Below are 16822 nucleotides of genomic sequence, written 5' to 3'. Positions count from 1 at the left end.
CAACAATTCCAGAAATCTGACACAGGGCAGCTATCCTACGAAACCCTCTACTTCCTCTTTTGTTGTGTCTTTAAGAGTATGTAGTATGAATTGTAGTGCGTACCTTCAAATTTTTCTGGAACAACCCTGGAGTCATTCTCGAAGGGATAACCTTGAGGGAAAATGAGAGGGACAGGGTCAGAGAAATCTCATGACATTTATAGACTTGTTCATTTCACAGGGAGGCCAGTTGGAATGGCACCTTTGTGTCTTGACTTCACAGGACTTCTTCATTTACTGTTGTAAGCTTATTACTGGCAAAGAAAAATCATTTGGAAATAAAAATGAAAGTAAAACTGCAGATTTTTGAACTGGAGGCAAACTTTGTATTTTTAATATTTATTTTCTTAATGGTTGGATTTTTGGTGGCTCATTTAGTTAAGGCACCATGTTGTGGTACACAAATTAGCCCCACGGTTTTGGAACTAATCCAAACTGTGCCAGCAGCGACTGTGGCCGGTAGCTCCATAGCATCATGTAATTGGTGACTGTGTTGCCCAGGATGGTTCAGTTGGTTAGGGGTCCACATTTAATCAATCTCTAGCAACCTCCACTGGTCAGTATGGTCCCTGTGGACTGCAACCAAAATCTAAGAAGTCTTTCTCCAACTGAACTCTTTGTGAGCTTGATTGTAGGTAGTGGTGTGAAAAGAAGTAGGCTGGTGCTACCATTTTTCATGACAAAACTGCACCAATATATTCATGGACCATTTTTAATCATTTTACAAGTTTTTTTTTTTGCACAATTTCTCCTGTAGGTGAATTTGGCACCTTGAAAAAACTTAGGCAGCCCACCTAAGACATTTCAATGCAGGAAAGACCCTGGCTTTTCTTTTCTCTGGGAAAGACACTCCACTGTTTCAGCAGTACCACTAAGTTTGAATTCCTTTGAGTGACAAGGGATGGGCAGATCATCCAGAAATAACTTTTTGTAAGGCTTTTTCTTACCCAGACTACCATAAGACAGTAGTCAAACATTGTAATGCTAAGGCAATTGGCTAGTAAAAGGATGAGATTTGAGGACTAAAAGTACATATTACAAATGTAGTAAAAGACAGCACTGTCAGCGTCCACTGTATAAAAATCAATCAAAGCAATCAAGAACAAATGTGAAAATCAGTTGAAACAACTATGTTTAAAAGGCGTTTTTACAAAATGCAAAAACCAACAGATTCATACAAGTATACATTGTTTTGTTGTAATCAAATAATTTCATAATTGTACATGGTTTTGAAGAAGCCTCCATGAATTTACATGGAATGGCCTGTCCATAGGAGGGGGCACATGCATAGTCCTATATATTCAGTCAAGGCTGTATTCCCTGTTCTAATCTGATTATGTGGCGTGTGCAGGGAAGTGACATCAGCCCAGAGTGGACATCTTTGTTAGCGGTTGAATGAAAAAAAACTTAATTCTTAAAAAAATGTTTTCATAATTTGCATAGCCCAAATGATTTAAGTACTATGTTTAAAAACCTGAGTATAGAGGGTACGCACATGACGTCACAGTAAGTGGAAGTCACTGCGGTTACACCCACTGAGTGGCAGAAAGACTACTGAGTGGCAGCGTTAGCGTTCAGCTTGACCGCCCCGAAAACACAAAAAACACACCTAAAACGGGAAAGAGCTGTTTTGCGATTGACTGTACAAATAGATTCAACAAGAAATCGGAGCAATCTTTTTACAGACTGCCGAAAGCAAAAGAAAAGAGAAGCAAATGGATCGCTGCAATTCGCAGAAACGACTGGAATCCAGGGACATGGATTTGCGGTTGTCATTTTGTGTCAGGTATGTTGGATTTTTGGGTAAAATCATACCTTAAGTTATGTACTGTATTGACTACTCATCAATTAAATATTTAGCATCTTTCATTTATATTCTGTGTAACTGTAAAGTTTTTGTCAGCATTTATTTAAAAAACATCCATGATGATGAGCCTTGTGTTCTACAAACAAAGGGGCGATGGTTAGATAGTGTTAGCTGGCTAAGCATATAAATTAAGGTATGATTTTACCCAAAAATCCAGCATACCTGACACAAAATAACAACCGCAAATCCACATTTCGTTGCCTGCATGGATTCAAGTTGTTTCTGCGAATTGCAGCGATCCATTTGCTTCTCTTTTCTTTAGCTTTCGGCAGTCTGTAAAAAGATAGCTCAGATTTCTTGTTGAATGTCCATGGACCACTGGTTCTTTGGTAAGTTGTAAGGATCACTGTCGAGTCCAACTGCCTTTAATTTAAGCAGATAATCGTTTGTTTTACTCCCGGTTTTGCAGTTTCCTCTACTAAAGGCAGCCATGTCGCAGCATGTTTTGCCACTCAGTCCGACTGAGGGGGCGTATTCCGGTGGGAAAGTGACGTCAATGCATATCCTCTATATCACTCAAATCTTCGACCACATTCATGATGCTATCCTTTTCCTTCTACAGTTATTTTAGTCTGTGGGTTTGCAGGTTTAGTCTCAATAGTGTTGTGTATTAGGATCGCACAATCGTAGCTGTAGCTTCTGCTATGCTCCTCCAGCACTTATGTCTACTTCATTCAGTGAAGCACTGTAGACCACTGACTCTCTACACCTGTTAGAGGAAAACTTGGCCCTCTAGGACCAGGGGTAGTTCAGCTGCAGCATTTAAACCAGATCCAACACTAGCTGCTCCACTCAGCAAAGAATAAGATTGGCCAATGAACTAAAGACCAATCAGTTCAGCCAAGGGAAGTTATCACACTCCTATTGCTTCTCAAGGGGTGACATCACAGTCTGTCACTGGCATGCAAACTCATGTCTCTGAACTCTGCTAGATTCTCCCCCTCAATTTTCCCATAAAAACTTGATTGACAGGTATCAGTTCTGTTATCCGAGTTACGCTATCACTGTAACTGGGATAGGCCTTGTGTGGCCCATATGGGTTTGTTAAACTCTGCTACAGATAAACTCGTACACAAACACAGCTCCTACATTGTGAAGCTGTGACAGTAGTCCTGTACTGTTTGTGAACTGACAGTGGAGTGCAGTACAGAGTGGGGAAAAGGTAAAAATCCCTCTTCTTTTTCTCTGTGAGAATGAAGTAGTTTAGTCATAATAAGATGCACTTGAGAAGAATTAAATCTAAACTCCAAAGGTTCACTGGGATTCTGTGGCGCATTATTAATAATAAGGTTGTTAGTTCAGCTTTCCTATCCTGAGAAGCGAGGGGAAGTTTTATTTGGCTGGACTCAAGCTGGCTCAGTGCATGCTTGCATTACTTTGATATTTTGTATGTGTTGCCATGAAGGAGTCACAACAGTAGCTGTTTCATAAGCAATTTTTGGATAGTTCTATTGTTAGTAAGTGGTAGATCATGGGAAACCAAATGGAGGATGGGATTCCCCATAACATAATTGGTGAACTTCTTCGGAAAAGCAGACTTAAAATACTAAATCATGACTCAGGGCCATTCTGCGTGATGAAATAAAATGTGCTGTGAATACACAGTTCTCCTAATCCCCATTTGTTTTGCTATTTTAGCAAGCACAGAATAAATGGAAAAATAATAGCATACTGTGACACTGACTCTTTAAGAACATTGCACCAACATTAAATCAACATTTTCAGAACATGCAGCAACAGATGTGTACTTTATCTCTGAATGCACATTGTTTATCAAACAGCAGCTGATAACAGAGTCTCAGTGGCCTGTGCTCCACCTCTGATAACGCAGTTTATCCGGAACATAATGTCTCTGTTAACATCCCTCCTTCTTCAAGGTTTTTACATTCCTTCAGCACAAAACTGAACAATGCAACACATAATGCCCCCCCAAGCATCATCACAAAAAACTTGATTTGAAAGAAATTGAGGTCATAGTTTCATCAGTTCTAAAGAGAGGTATGCCAGTTTCAGCACCGTGAGGCTTCTCTTTTTGGCTGCATTTGTGTAGCATGCCCGCAGGAACATTTGAGCCACAATGGGTGGAGACAGCTCCATTTGCTGTCAATTGAATGAGCTGTGCGAGGGGGGCATTTGCTTTGCGGCCGTATTGCATTTCTCTGCAGTGTTTTCGGCCCACGGGACAAGGAGCAGCCCTGATTTCCAGCCCTGCTTCACTTCGCAGCTCAATCCCCACCCTCCTTCCCCCACACCGGGCCGTCCTCCCGCTTGTTGTTGTGCAGCCGGAGAATGGCTCGGGTTACCGTTACCACACTCATCTTTCCATTATGAGTTCATCCACCAGCAGAAGAGGAAGCTGCCACTGCAACCTGACACCCAGGAGCGCTCCGCCGGGGATTCTAGTCTTTCCAGTGCCCTCCATTTTCTCAATGAAATTCCTCTGCCTCCTTTTCAGAGCAGGGAGTGTATGGGTATGAGGGGGGAGGAGTGGGCAGCGGTGTGCCAAAAAAAACACAATCAAGACCTCTGCCGAGTGTCAGTGAGTTCAAAGAAAGAGACAGAAAGGGAGGGGAAGGACACAAATGGTCAGAGAAAGACAATCTGGACATTTATGGCCATGGGTTGGTCCTGTGGTGGCCTTTCAAATCTCAAGGAGTTCTGTCAGACTAGTTTGGGCAGTCTATCCTGATACTCAGTTTCATTCCAATCTAGAATTATGCAAGTACTGTATACTACAACTATGTAACTACAAGATACTATACTCTAACTAGAGTACTATATGCTGTAACTCGACCAAATTCTTGACATTTGACTGACAGCTTTTGGTGTTTCTGTGCTAAATCCCATTGATCCAGAGCCATTTAGGCATTTTCCTTACCATGCCTTTTGTAATTTTAAGCTCAAAGTGACAGTTCTTGTCAAGCCTGGAATAGAAGAAAGTGGGAGGATTTTGATATCCAGACAGAAGACTTGCTTTGCGGTTAATTTCCTGGCAGAAATGAATGAGCTGGTTGGCTGAACCATGCTTTCTTTTGCAATTGATCAGGGTTGTAATATCCTGTGAACTTTTCCATTACTGCGTTGATTATTTTCATATGAAATATATGACCAAAGGTATCTGGACACCCCTTAGTCTGGGGATATTTTTCATAGTTTGGGCTAGGCCCCTTTGTACCAGTGAAGGCAAATCTTAATGCTACAGCATACAATCACATTCTAGATGATTCTGTACTTCCCCAATTTGGGGAAGGCCCTTTCCTGTTTCAGCAGAAATGGTTTTATCGAGAACAGTGTAGAAGAATTGAACTGGCCTGCCCAGAGCCCTGACCTCAACCCAATCCAACACCTTTGGGATCAACTGGAAAGCTATGTGTCAGCCAGGCCTTATGAAACAACTCACTGAAAACTATATTGGGGAAAAAAATATTGTATTTCCTTGTATTTGCATGTTACAGCAAAGGGTAGGTTTTGTTTGAATATGGATCTATATCTGCTTCCATAAACTCACCAGGTTTTTCATTTGTAATCTGCAGACTTTGGCTCATGTTGACTGGATATGGAAAACCGGCTTATTGGCAATGGTGCAATGAACATTTTAATTGCATGTGAAAAGGAAGAGACACCATGGATCTGTATTTTTTCATCACTGTGGAGTGTTTTGCTGTTTATAACCCAGTCACATTGTGGTCCATTCTCTTTCTTGTCTTGCTGTGTTGTACTGTATTATGTGATCCTGATGCTGTGCCACACCCTGTTATGACTCACCTGGCTCGTACGTGTAGTCAGTGGGCTCCTGCTTAACCATCATGTTGGCAGGGGGATATCTCTGTGGGGGAACCCTGGCCATGTGGGCAGCCCGGTCATACAAGGGGTCTAGGTACTCCTGCTTGAAGCTCTGCTGCAGATAGGGCATGCAAGGGTCGGACATTTGGCGATGGTAACCTCCTCCCCCTTCTCCTCCCCCTCCTCCTCCTCCTCCTCCTCCTCCCCCACCCCCACCTCCACCTGGGGCAGGGTGTGTTCGTTGCAGGGTATGGCCCTGACGAGGGTACTGGGGACACATCTCTGCCGAAGGCTGAGGGTATCTGGAGCTGGAGAAACAGCAGGGGGCGCAATGTCAGAGGGTACCTTCCCATTGTCCTCGACTTTAGCTTAAGACCACTTCATTCCTCGCACCTCACAGAGAGGCCTGACCTACCAGCTCAGTGTCACTCGCAGGCAATTTCACTGATGTGGCAGAAAGGGCTGCCGCGGAGGATTGAATGTACAGACCAAATGATCAAATGTTACAGGGAGAGGAAAACAGAAACTTAATAGTGATGTTGCATTGAATAATAGGTGAACAAAAAGCAACCACCGGAAAGCTAAAGCCAAAGCTTTGAATGAGGAGATCTTGACCTATGCTGCCTTCCTTTGCTTGCAGCCCAGCTGTTGCAGACAGGGCCTAGCATTTGAGACACCCACTGCACTAAGCAGGGAGCGACTGCGTCAGTGTTAAAACTGGAAGATGCTCATTAAGAAGGCCGAGGAAAATTAATGGGTGGCAGTTCACAACACAGCTTTATGCTTCCGTCTGGTTGTATGTGTGTGTGTGTGTGTGTGTGTGTGTGGGTGTGTGAGTGCGTGTGTGTGTGTGTGTGTGTGTGTGCACATTTGAGAGAATTATAGAGAGATAAAGAGACCTATTGGAGATTAGTTTAAAGTGTGAAGTGAATGCCATTTTAAATAAAAAGTGATAATAGACTAACCACCAATCAAGTGCGATTTCAAATTGGGCAATATTTGTGAGTTCTGAAGGAGAGACATTGAAGTAGCGATACTTTCATGGAGTGTATGTGTTCGTTGGTGAAAGTGGCGGGTGGGGGTGCCAGGGTACCTGTGATCCATGGGATAACTGTGACTGGGGAGTGGCTGCGTGGCAGGTGGGTTCATATACGCTGAGTCAAGCCGGGCGCTCTGGGAAGTTTTTGGAGAGTAGCGCTGCATGGGAGACAGGGAGATCCCGGAGCTGGAGGTCTTTGGGCCTGCAGCTCTCTTCTGCTCGTAGGCACTGTTTGGAGGGATGGGGGCGCAGCATAAATGCACATGGACACCATCCAAATCCCTCAGAAATCAGTGAAAAGGTCGAGGTTCAAATGGATCAGAGGTTCAATCTGGCTTACAGGTGTTGTATGTCCTACAGTTAGTAAATTAAATGGCAATACGTAATAGTCTCAGGGATAGTTTTTTGTGAAGACTTTTCTATAATCAGGCTGCTGTGACCGTACGTGGCCTTACCTGGCGTAAAGGCACTGCTCCCCATGTGGGTAGGTGAAGGTCTGCTTGTGGCTGCAGGACTGGCTGGGGTTGGAGCCAGGGCTCTGGGGCTCTTGTTTTATTTTCACCGGGGGGCTGTGGAACGCAACCGCTGGGGGAGCAAGAGATGGAAAACGAACGGGTCAACTCTCACCAATTTACTCGTTCTACAAGAATCAATGCAAACTTCTTCGTTACGTAACCTAAGCAAAAAAAAAAACTCTCCGGGTTTCACCTTTGCTATTGTCCCGATAATGTAGTGCACACCCACCAGTTTACTTTCTTTACCTTCAAGGGAGAATAATTTATGGCCAGGTGAAGAATACCGCACCTCTGGGACTTCCACTCTTTGTGAAATTAGAGAGTTGGGCAGGGGGTGATAATGTTTGGCCAGACGTTTGCTAAGCGTTTCCCAGGCACTCGGCGATATGCCTTCCATGTCAAATCCTGCCTGTAAATGTTTCTAGAGATCTCATTCCATTGCGCAGCGAGGGCTACGAAAAGAGCGGGAGCGGGAACTGCGACGTGGTATCGGGAATTGTTTATTATCTTACGGCGGGCAGCACAGGATGTTTTTACGTGCCTGACAGGGTAAACAGCCGCAGCTGTTCCCTCGCAGCCGGGGAGGGCTGCGCTCGCATGTTGACTGCAGTGGGCGCGATCTGACGGGACAGGCACTGCTGAAATGTGAGCCTAGGTAATTATATGCGGTAGAAAAAATAAAAAAAACTACAGGGGAATAAAGCCTATCCCGCAGCGATACTGTGGCAGCTCGTCTGTCTCCTCTCAGGAAGCAGAGTGTCCCTGGGAGGGGCAGCGTTTCTCTTTTTGGGGGGGGGCTTGTTTTGTTCTGTTTTCTTCCTCTCTCCCATGTCGGAGACAGAGTTAGGAGGGGAAGCATCGGCTTAGGCACCAGATTAAAAGGATTAGAAGACATTTAACCAGATTGTTTTGTAGAGAAGTAAAGATTAAAGTCGTAGCCTCCCCCGACTCTGGACTGTTCAGACTGTGTGAGGACTACACTTAGCACTTACTGATGTTCCTTTAACTACTGGCCCTGACACATTTAAACTGTGGTGATAGTCCTTAACTGTTTGTGTGGCAATGTGTGAACATGTCTGCTTGAGACTATGTTGAGTGCCATAATAAGAATAGTTGGCATCATTGTGGTTTAATTTTTGTTGTGTGTGTGTGTGTGTGTGTGTGTGTGTGTGTGTGTGTGTGTGTGTGTGCGTGTGCATGTGTGTGTGTGATGTGTGTAGGTGTGTGTGTGTGTGTTTGTATGGATAAATGTCTTTATGTGGGATGGGTTGGTATAGTTTGTATTCTGTATATTTATGTTGTACAGGTGTGGCCTGATTCAGGTGGGCTTGATAGTGGACCGGATAGTGACACTTGTTGAAATACACCCTAGTTAATTTACCACAGTAATAATGTAAATCCTACACAGTAAAATGGCCAGTGATAATTAAACCCTGGCAATAAGGACTGTATGTACTCTGTAATAACTGTTTTAACACATAATATTTCACTGTGTAGCAAGCAACAGTAAACTAAATACTGAGGACAGGGAAACATCAGAGAATTGCTCGGAAAGTAAAGGGAACATAAGTCATGCTCTCACATCCTCATGAGATCTAATGTGAAAGCTTCCATTGGCCTGCTCTCATTTGTAAAAAGCAGGAACTTCCCTCAGTGAATCGCCCAGTTAATCTAATTTTAGGTAATGAAGGATATGCTTTAATGTGATTACGTCATGTCATCTTTTAGAATAAATATTGATTTAAAAAGAAAAAGGTGCCAAAAATCTTTGGCTTACTGACTGGAACAAGGTGGAACACGGGAAAATTAGAAATAATGTCTCATTACATGGTAATCCATTTGACACCATTTTGAGAGGCAATAAAATTAGACTGAATTAAACTGCTAGGAGTGGTATACATCTTTTAGGGAATATGCACCATTCTTCAGGAAGAAAAAAAACAGACTTTAAACATAACCTGTTTACAGCCTGGTGTTGGCCCTGTAAATAGTTTTCAGAAATATTTCCTCTGGTTCCCATTTCCTCTTTCTATTTGGTCTATTTTTAACCACCGCTTCCAGTGTATGGCCTCTTTATGCATTTCACTGTTCTGTTTTTTTTTCCTCATAGCAATTTCTTTGACTATTTCCAACATACATTCATGTCAATACACATACAACAGAACAATAATGTTCAATAACATTTGAACATTATTGGTAACACAAGAAGAACTAACTGAATTCTTATGATTTCCACCTGGTTAATAAAAAGTTGATCAAAAGTTGATTTAACTTTTTACTAAAAATGCATGTAGATCTTTGCATGTAGACTTGGAACATGTTAAGCTTTTGTTCAACCACTATAGATTGTATTGTTTCAAGGATTTAAAATTTTTGTTAATGAAAAAAAATGCCCACTGATAATTCCCTTTAATTGGATCTTGTCTGGTCATTTTTCTCTGCACCTCAAAAGGTTAACTCCATATCCCTTTCTTGCCCCTCCCGCCCTCATCTATCCTACAAAAAAACAAAAAAAACAAAAAAGAAACACTAAAACAAAAACAGCTGATTTGATTGGCTTAGGCTCAATAAAGTTTAACCTGAAAAACCTTAAAGCGGAAATGCAACAATTTGTAATGTGTTTGGATGATTTAAAAAAATGAAGAAAAAAAAGAAACAGTAATGCATAATGTAAGACATCAATGTAAAATGTATTCAAAATTTCCTGAAATGGACGTCATTTATCATTTATGTTCTTTGATGTCTCTTGCTGATCTCTAGTCTTTTGTCAGAGGAAAGTTCTTTCCTCATGCCTTTTTACATGCTGTGAGATTACATGCTATCAGAATAGCAAAAACAAAAACCTGACGAGCATCATTGTATTGGCCGCTGGGTATAGTAACAGCTCAAAAACTTCAACTTTCATACTCTTCCCAGAAATATACTTTTTTGTTCAAAATATTTTAGGATTGAATTGGCAAGCTTTATGGTTTTGTATGGATTTTAGCCATATGAATTTGATTTGTATCATGGTTCTAGCTCAACAAGTACATTTACATGTTGTCAAAAGTTGCAATTACATCCAGGGGCAATGCAATGATAACCTCCAGGTTTTCATTATGCCAACATATTTTATGTAGATTATTTAAACCGGAAATATATTTTTGACTGTGCATTCTCATGAGCTGAAAGATTGATTGGGAAATGAGCAGAAGGAGCCCACGTGACAATGAGGAAGCTCAGCGCAAATAGGGCAGGAAGTTGGAATTTGCATATGTAAATACTTTGGTTGAGGAGGGATCTAAGAGGTGAAAGGTGAGGGTCACGGCTGAGTGATTGAGGAAATGGAGGGTCATTTGAAAGGGCACATATACCCTGTTATCACCAACTGTGAACAAACCCGTACCCTCCCCTCCCCCCCACCTTTGTCCATACTAAGATAAAGCATGTCCTCGGGCCAAATGCAGTCCCATTCAGGTAAGGATGGCTGCCAGTTCTCCCCAGTTTAGACTGACCCAAACTCCTCGTCACAATATTTGTCCTTGCCCATGACAGAGGAGGGGGATGGGGAGGATGGGGGGGGGCAATGGGATAAGGCAATCTTATGGGCTGCTGGTCATGAAGTAAAGACAAAGGAAAGCTACCGAGACACATGCCTTAGATTAAGTAACACACCACAGTATTATGATATTTGTAATGGCTAGACTGAAAAATTGACTTATCAGCACATAAAAATCAATTAGTCAACAGAAGCATCCCCCTGTCCAATAACCATCTGGCTCTTCTGTCAGTAACAAGCAAAGTGCTTGTTCTTGGTGCAGTGCAGCTGTTTGATAACAGCCTGGCCGAGCTTTCACTTTGAGCCATATCTCTGCACGCTGAGGAATCTGGCCAGCTGAACAGTGTTCATGCACAGCGTAAGGGTGTCAATGCCAGTTACTGAAAGCCAGCAGCATTTGGTGGGCAGAAGACTTTGTAGCTACCAGCCAATTCCTCAGCGGCTCATTTTGCCTCATTATTTAATTACATTGGTAGATCTGTGTGTTGCCAAACCCCAAATGTACATTCCAAAAAAGGAAATTCTTCATTCAAGTGTGCACTTCCAACCTTCTGCAGAAACAAATACTACCTAATACTGTTTGAAACATCAATTTTTGATGAGAAATATGTTTGTAATTATGTCACCATACCAAATATTATTGCTCATGGGAATTGCAAAAACTGAAGTCTCCAGTCAGTCAATTGGCTGTCCCATGGGAACCCCATGTCAGGATATAGTTAGGGAGGCAGACAGTGAATTGCAGCTGGCCATCCACTGGACAATTGATTCCAGCTGCGACGCGTCAATAAAAACAACAGGCATGCCAATTATGTCACAATGGCTTTAAAGGTTAAAAAAGGAGCCATTGATTTCTAGGATACTTAACAACCCTCTAACAGCTCAGGACAACTGTCCTCTCTAGCTGCACAGTTCATTCCTACAACAAAGAAAATAATTATATCTTTTAACCAATCAGTAAGAAGGAAGTAATAGATGCTTTTTAAGTGACTGAATCACTTTTCCACTTCACTCCGCATAGGATATGCTTCAAATATTGTTGTCCTTATAAGTATGGTCACAGTGGCAGGAATTTATTTAGAGATTTGTGGGTTTTTTTTTTTTCGATTGCCTTTCTATTGTTTGGTCATAGGACTTTGACTATAAGCCACTCATTAATGGGTGCAAAGAAACCTAAAATCAGTAGATTTAATCAAAGCAATACATTGGGGGCTGCAGAAAGTTTGCACATTGTATCATCTGTCTGATAGCCAGTAGAAAAATGTAGAGAGAGGTGATGATGGAAATCCCCTTATTACAACAATGCTCTACCAACAATCCTATAATTTTGCAAGTCCATCTGGGACAAAGGCATGGAAACATGTGCAGGACATGTGTTGTCGGGGTCAATGCACAATCAACCTAAGAGTGGGGAATGGGGAGAGTCTCACGTCACTGCCGATCAGCAAAAAGCGTTATCAAAATGGCTACCCGGATCCTCATGACGAAGGCCTGGAGGGTGTTCAGGTCTCTCTTCCATGCCCGTTCTCATGCAGATGGGACGCAGGATCCAGATGAATCATGAGTAAGCTTGTGTCACCTGATCAGATGCTCTGAAGCCTTGTTCAGGTTTTGTTTGATTTATAGTACATTTCCCTGCATATGCCTGCCCAAAATCATAGACCTAAGGAGTCTGCCGGAGGCCAGCTGCATGCTGGGTTTACATAGGGGGTGTGGAGCGAGTTGCATGGTACATGTGACAAGAGTGGAGTGTTTCCCATTGCAAAGCTTGGAGTTTCACTTCTCCTTTCCTAGGACGACATTGCAAAATGATTGTCCAAGTGTGCAATGGCAGCCTTGGCAGTTCTGCTTTTCTCAATGGTGTGAATGTCAAGTGGCTTTTCTTTTCTCATATGGTAACATTTAGCCTGTTCCAGCATTTGCTTGTTCCCCCTAGTTTTGCAAACAAGTTGCTTCACCTGCCACACTAAAACCTTCATGATATTTCACAAACAGAGTACGTTATACAGTCGAGTGTAAAGTTTAATCATAGGCAGCAACCCGGAAATGATGTAATCAAATGCAAGTTAGTGGGGCAGTTCATTGATGGCATTGTCTTGCGTATTAACAGCTACTAACTTCTCTATGTAGCAATGGCCATTTTCTTTTGGCGGTTATGTGGCACTTAAACAATAATTATCCCATTGCGTTTAAATTGTTGAGATTTCACACTATTCGATATATTAATCATGGGAGAATTTCTGGAAATATTGTTAGTGTTTGTTTTTTTGTTTGCACACTATTTTTATGTCCAGTGAAAATCCAGCCTCAGATTCATTCACATAACTTTGTTGAAATAAAGGGAAGTATTTATTAATTTTTGATTTGATTAGGATTAGAATTAAGAACCACACTCAAGCTTTTTTTGTGAAAGCTAGTTTCAAACTGAAACAAAAACACAATATACGAACTTCTGTTTTCGTATTGAGGCAAAATTTCCATGGAAAGCTTATAGATTATTCAGAATGTTCTATACCTCAGGACACCTAGAGTCGTGTAAAAATACATTATTTTAAAGAATAAATAACTAATAATCTGAATAATTAAAGGAAAATACATTTATCAAAAATAAATAGAATTTCTGAGAAGCTAAATACATAAAAATTATGTCTTGCCATTCTGCAAGTGTAGAAAGTGATTGAATAGTAAGTTTTAAATTGTCATAAATCTGAGCCTGCATCAAGTTTCATTGTCTTTGTTGTATTTATATTTTAAAACTGTTGCTTATATTTAGTGACTGTTTCACCTCAAGGAGGGGACCAGATCATTCAAATTTTTTTTGCCACTGTTTCATTGAAAATTCACCGCCATCGGCTTTCAGAATTCCTGCATGAACAGGTTGGCAAGGGCAACAAGGAGAGAAGCGCAGTGGAGGAGGGGTGTAATTAATCTTGCACAATATTGACTCCCTGCTCAAGATCCTTCAGACCCCAATATAGCTTCCCCCTCTTAATGTTTAATGCTACTATCGATTTCCTGGCTGCCACTGAAATCATATAATGAGCTACGACTGTGCTGATATTCATCCAAAGAGATGGAGTGGATTTGGGATAGAGAGGAATTCTCTTATCTTTAAGATATAGCACCAGTATACTAGATTTCAATCGACATTTTGTAAACTTACCAATTTGTTATGTCTGAACCTGTCTTTGTTTGACTGGCCTGATAGTATACATTAGGTACACCAAGGCACCTAGGGCCAATCTCCCTGCACTCAGGGACAGACAGGCCATCAGGAGAACTGATTCCCAGTGGCCTTGCCAGTCGGTTGGCCACTGAGTCAGGTGTTAAAGTATAAAATGTTTTAACACAACTAAAAGCAAAAAGAAAATAAGGCACAGCCACATCTAGTCAGATCTACTGGCCTTTCCCCTCCCTCACTTTTTTTTTGACCTAAAGGTATGATCTCTGCCTAACATAAGTTTGGTCAGATGCACGTACAACATCAACACAACACTATTTATCATTTTGTTTCCTTCACCAGTCTGTGTGTGTCTCACATGTTGTGCGGTCATGGACAGTAAAACTGTGTTAAAATATTTGACCATAACTGGTTTCTAAACCCAGAAACCTTTGGGATGGAGACAAGCTTGTTTAGATTTGGACTTATTTAGAATAGCCAGTCAGGGAGAACAGAGTTCTAGAACATGAAGGCTGTTAATGAGGTAAAGTATAGTTACTGCTACTGAGCTTTAAAAGTTTCCTAGGCTTTTATGGAATGGAGCACTGATTGGACATGGGAGATCTCATCCCCTCAAGCCTTAGACAACAGCTGTATATAGAGGGTATGCATTGATGTCACTTTCCCACCGGAATACGCCCCCTCAGTCGGGACTGAGTGGCAAAACATGCTGCCACATGGCTGCCTTTAGTATAGGAAACTGCAAAACCAGGAGTAAAACAAACGATTATCTGCTTAAATGAAAGGCAGTTGGACTCGACAGTGATCCTTACAACTTACCAAAGAACCAGTGGTCCATGGACATTGAACAAGAAATCGAAGCTATCTTTTTACAGACTGCCAAAAGCGAAAGAAAAGAGAAGCGATGCATCGCTGCAATTCGCAGAAACAACTTGAATCCATGCAGGCACCGAAACGTGGATTTGCGGTTGTTATTTTGTGTCAAGTATGTTGGATTTTTGGGTAAAATCATACCTTAATAATTTATACGCTTGGCTAGCTAATACTATCTAACCATCCCCCCTTTGTTTGTACAACACAAGGCTCATCATCATGGATGTTTTTTAATAAATGCTGACAAAAACTTTACAGTTACACAGAATATACACAGAAAGATGCTAAATATTTAAATGATGAGTAGTCAATACAGTAGCCTACATAACTTAAGGTATGATTTTACCCAAAAATCCAACATACCTGACACAAAATGACAACCGCAAATCCACATTTCGGTGCCTGGATTCCAGTTGTTTCTGCAAATTGCAGTGATCCATTTGCTTCTCTTTTCTTTTGCTTTCGGCAGTCTGTAAAAAAGATACCTCCGATTTCTTGTTGAATCTATTTGTACAGTCAATCGCACAACAGCTCTTTCCCATTTTAGATGTGTTTTTTGTGTTTTCATGGCATTCAAGCTGAACGTTAACGCTATCACTCAGTAGTCTTTCTGCCACTCAGTGGGTGTAACCGCAGTGACTTCCACCTACTGTGACGTCATGTGCATACCCTCTATTGTCATACTTTAGGCGGCATGAATATTTGGCATCACTTTTGATCTTGTGGTTTGTCGTAGACTATATGAATCAAGGGAAAGCACAGTCAACAACAAGGTTACAATATTAGTGTTCGGGTCTGCATCATCAGGGTGGCCTGGGTTTCTCTGGCCCAGATTCTTAGCCAGAATTATTGTCCCAGTCCGGTCTTGCCCGCACTGCTCCCATTTCCTAACTACCAATGCATTATGTGCTCTGCACCACTGGCTAGCAGCGAGTTTCCTGGACATCAGAACACCTTATTAAGTACAGATGTGCAAGGCTAGCACTGCGTAGTCTGACTATTAACAATCTAGGCCAGCTAGGAAAACAAGTTCACACACAGCCATCCTCCTCTTGGCTGAAAACAATGACAGCACTGTACTGATTAATCTTGCTGCCATTTGTGATAACACTGCATGCTCATTGGTTTATTTCTTGTGCCTCTTGGGGAATAGACTTTGCTCAATACTGGGCTGCCCTGTTATTTTTGCATCTCCTTTCACTGCTTCGACTGGTCTCGTTTTCTGCACTGGCCTACAGAACGGAGAAAAAAACCCTCCTCTTGACAGGAAAATTTAAGAGCAGACATCCTTGGCTGGTTTGTGTTAAGCACAGCCCCCACCCCCAGTCCCTGCCCCCGCAATAAAACACACACTACTGCCCATTCAGCATGTTGCTCTAAGGCCCTCTCATGAATGGAGATTCCCTATGAGCTGCACCAGTCAGTCCCTCCACAACCAACCCATTCATAAAAACATGGTGTGTGTGCGTGTATGTGCAGGCATGCAAGCATGTGTGCGAGTGTATATTGTGCTAGGGTGTGTACATGTGAAGTATTTTGCTTTTAGTTTGCTGTTCATTTTTGTCAATAATAGATATTATGTTTATGAGAAAACTACATACAAGCTCAAAACAATATTTCCATTGTCTCATAGAATATCCCATTGATATCCTAAATATGTTCTCCCGAAGATTCACATGCTGCACTTGTATTACAAATGCCTCCACCGGAGTAGTAGTATTTGTATGTTTTTACATTTTTTAGGGCAATCAGTTAAATAGCAGCTTTTATTTTGTAAAGGTGAGAGCACTAAGACTGTGCCATTTGTTTTAAAGATAGGATCGTCATTAGAAATGATTCAGCTTAGTTGCGCAGTCAGGACTGTTAGAACCAGCAGAGCAGAACAACAAAAGGAGGGTGTGGCGAAACAGAAAAGGCGGCGAGGCTTCCATGTCCTGGCTGTGCACAAGGCAACCGAGCCTCCCGCGAGAGGCCGCAGTGAATAGTG

At 41.9% G+C, this 16822-nt stretch overlaps 1 protein-coding gene across 2 annotated transcripts in view; it reads right to left on the bottom strand.

Moving 5' to 3' along the window:
• LOC135247867 (ETS translocation variant 4-like) overlaps positions 1 to 16822 on the bottom strand; it is a 35748-nt gene that overhangs the window by 4622 nt on the left and 14304 nt on the right. For both annotated transcript variants that reach the window (XM_064321792.1, XM_064321791.1), the window contains exons 6-9: positions 7184 to 7313; positions 6783 to 6956; positions 5672 to 5997; positions 104 to 151 (exon numbers count right to left, since the gene is read on the bottom strand). In XM_064321792.1, coding sequence (XP_064177862.1) covers positions 104 to 151; positions 5672 to 5997; positions 6783 to 6956; positions 7184 to 7313 — 678 coding nt within the window. The remainder of the gene's footprint in view (positions 1 to 103; positions 152 to 5671; positions 5998 to 6782; positions 6957 to 7183; positions 7314 to 16822) is intronic.

The sequence above is a fragment of the Anguilla rostrata genome, chromosome 2 (assembly GCF_018555375.3).
Source record: "Anguilla rostrata isolate EN2019 chromosome 2, ASM1855537v3, whole genome shotgun sequence".
In the NCBI taxonomy this organism is placed as follows: Eukaryota; Metazoa; Chordata; class Actinopteri; order Anguilliformes; family Anguillidae; genus Anguilla; species Anguilla rostrata.
This window is presented reverse-complemented; position numbering and strand designations above follow the sequence as displayed.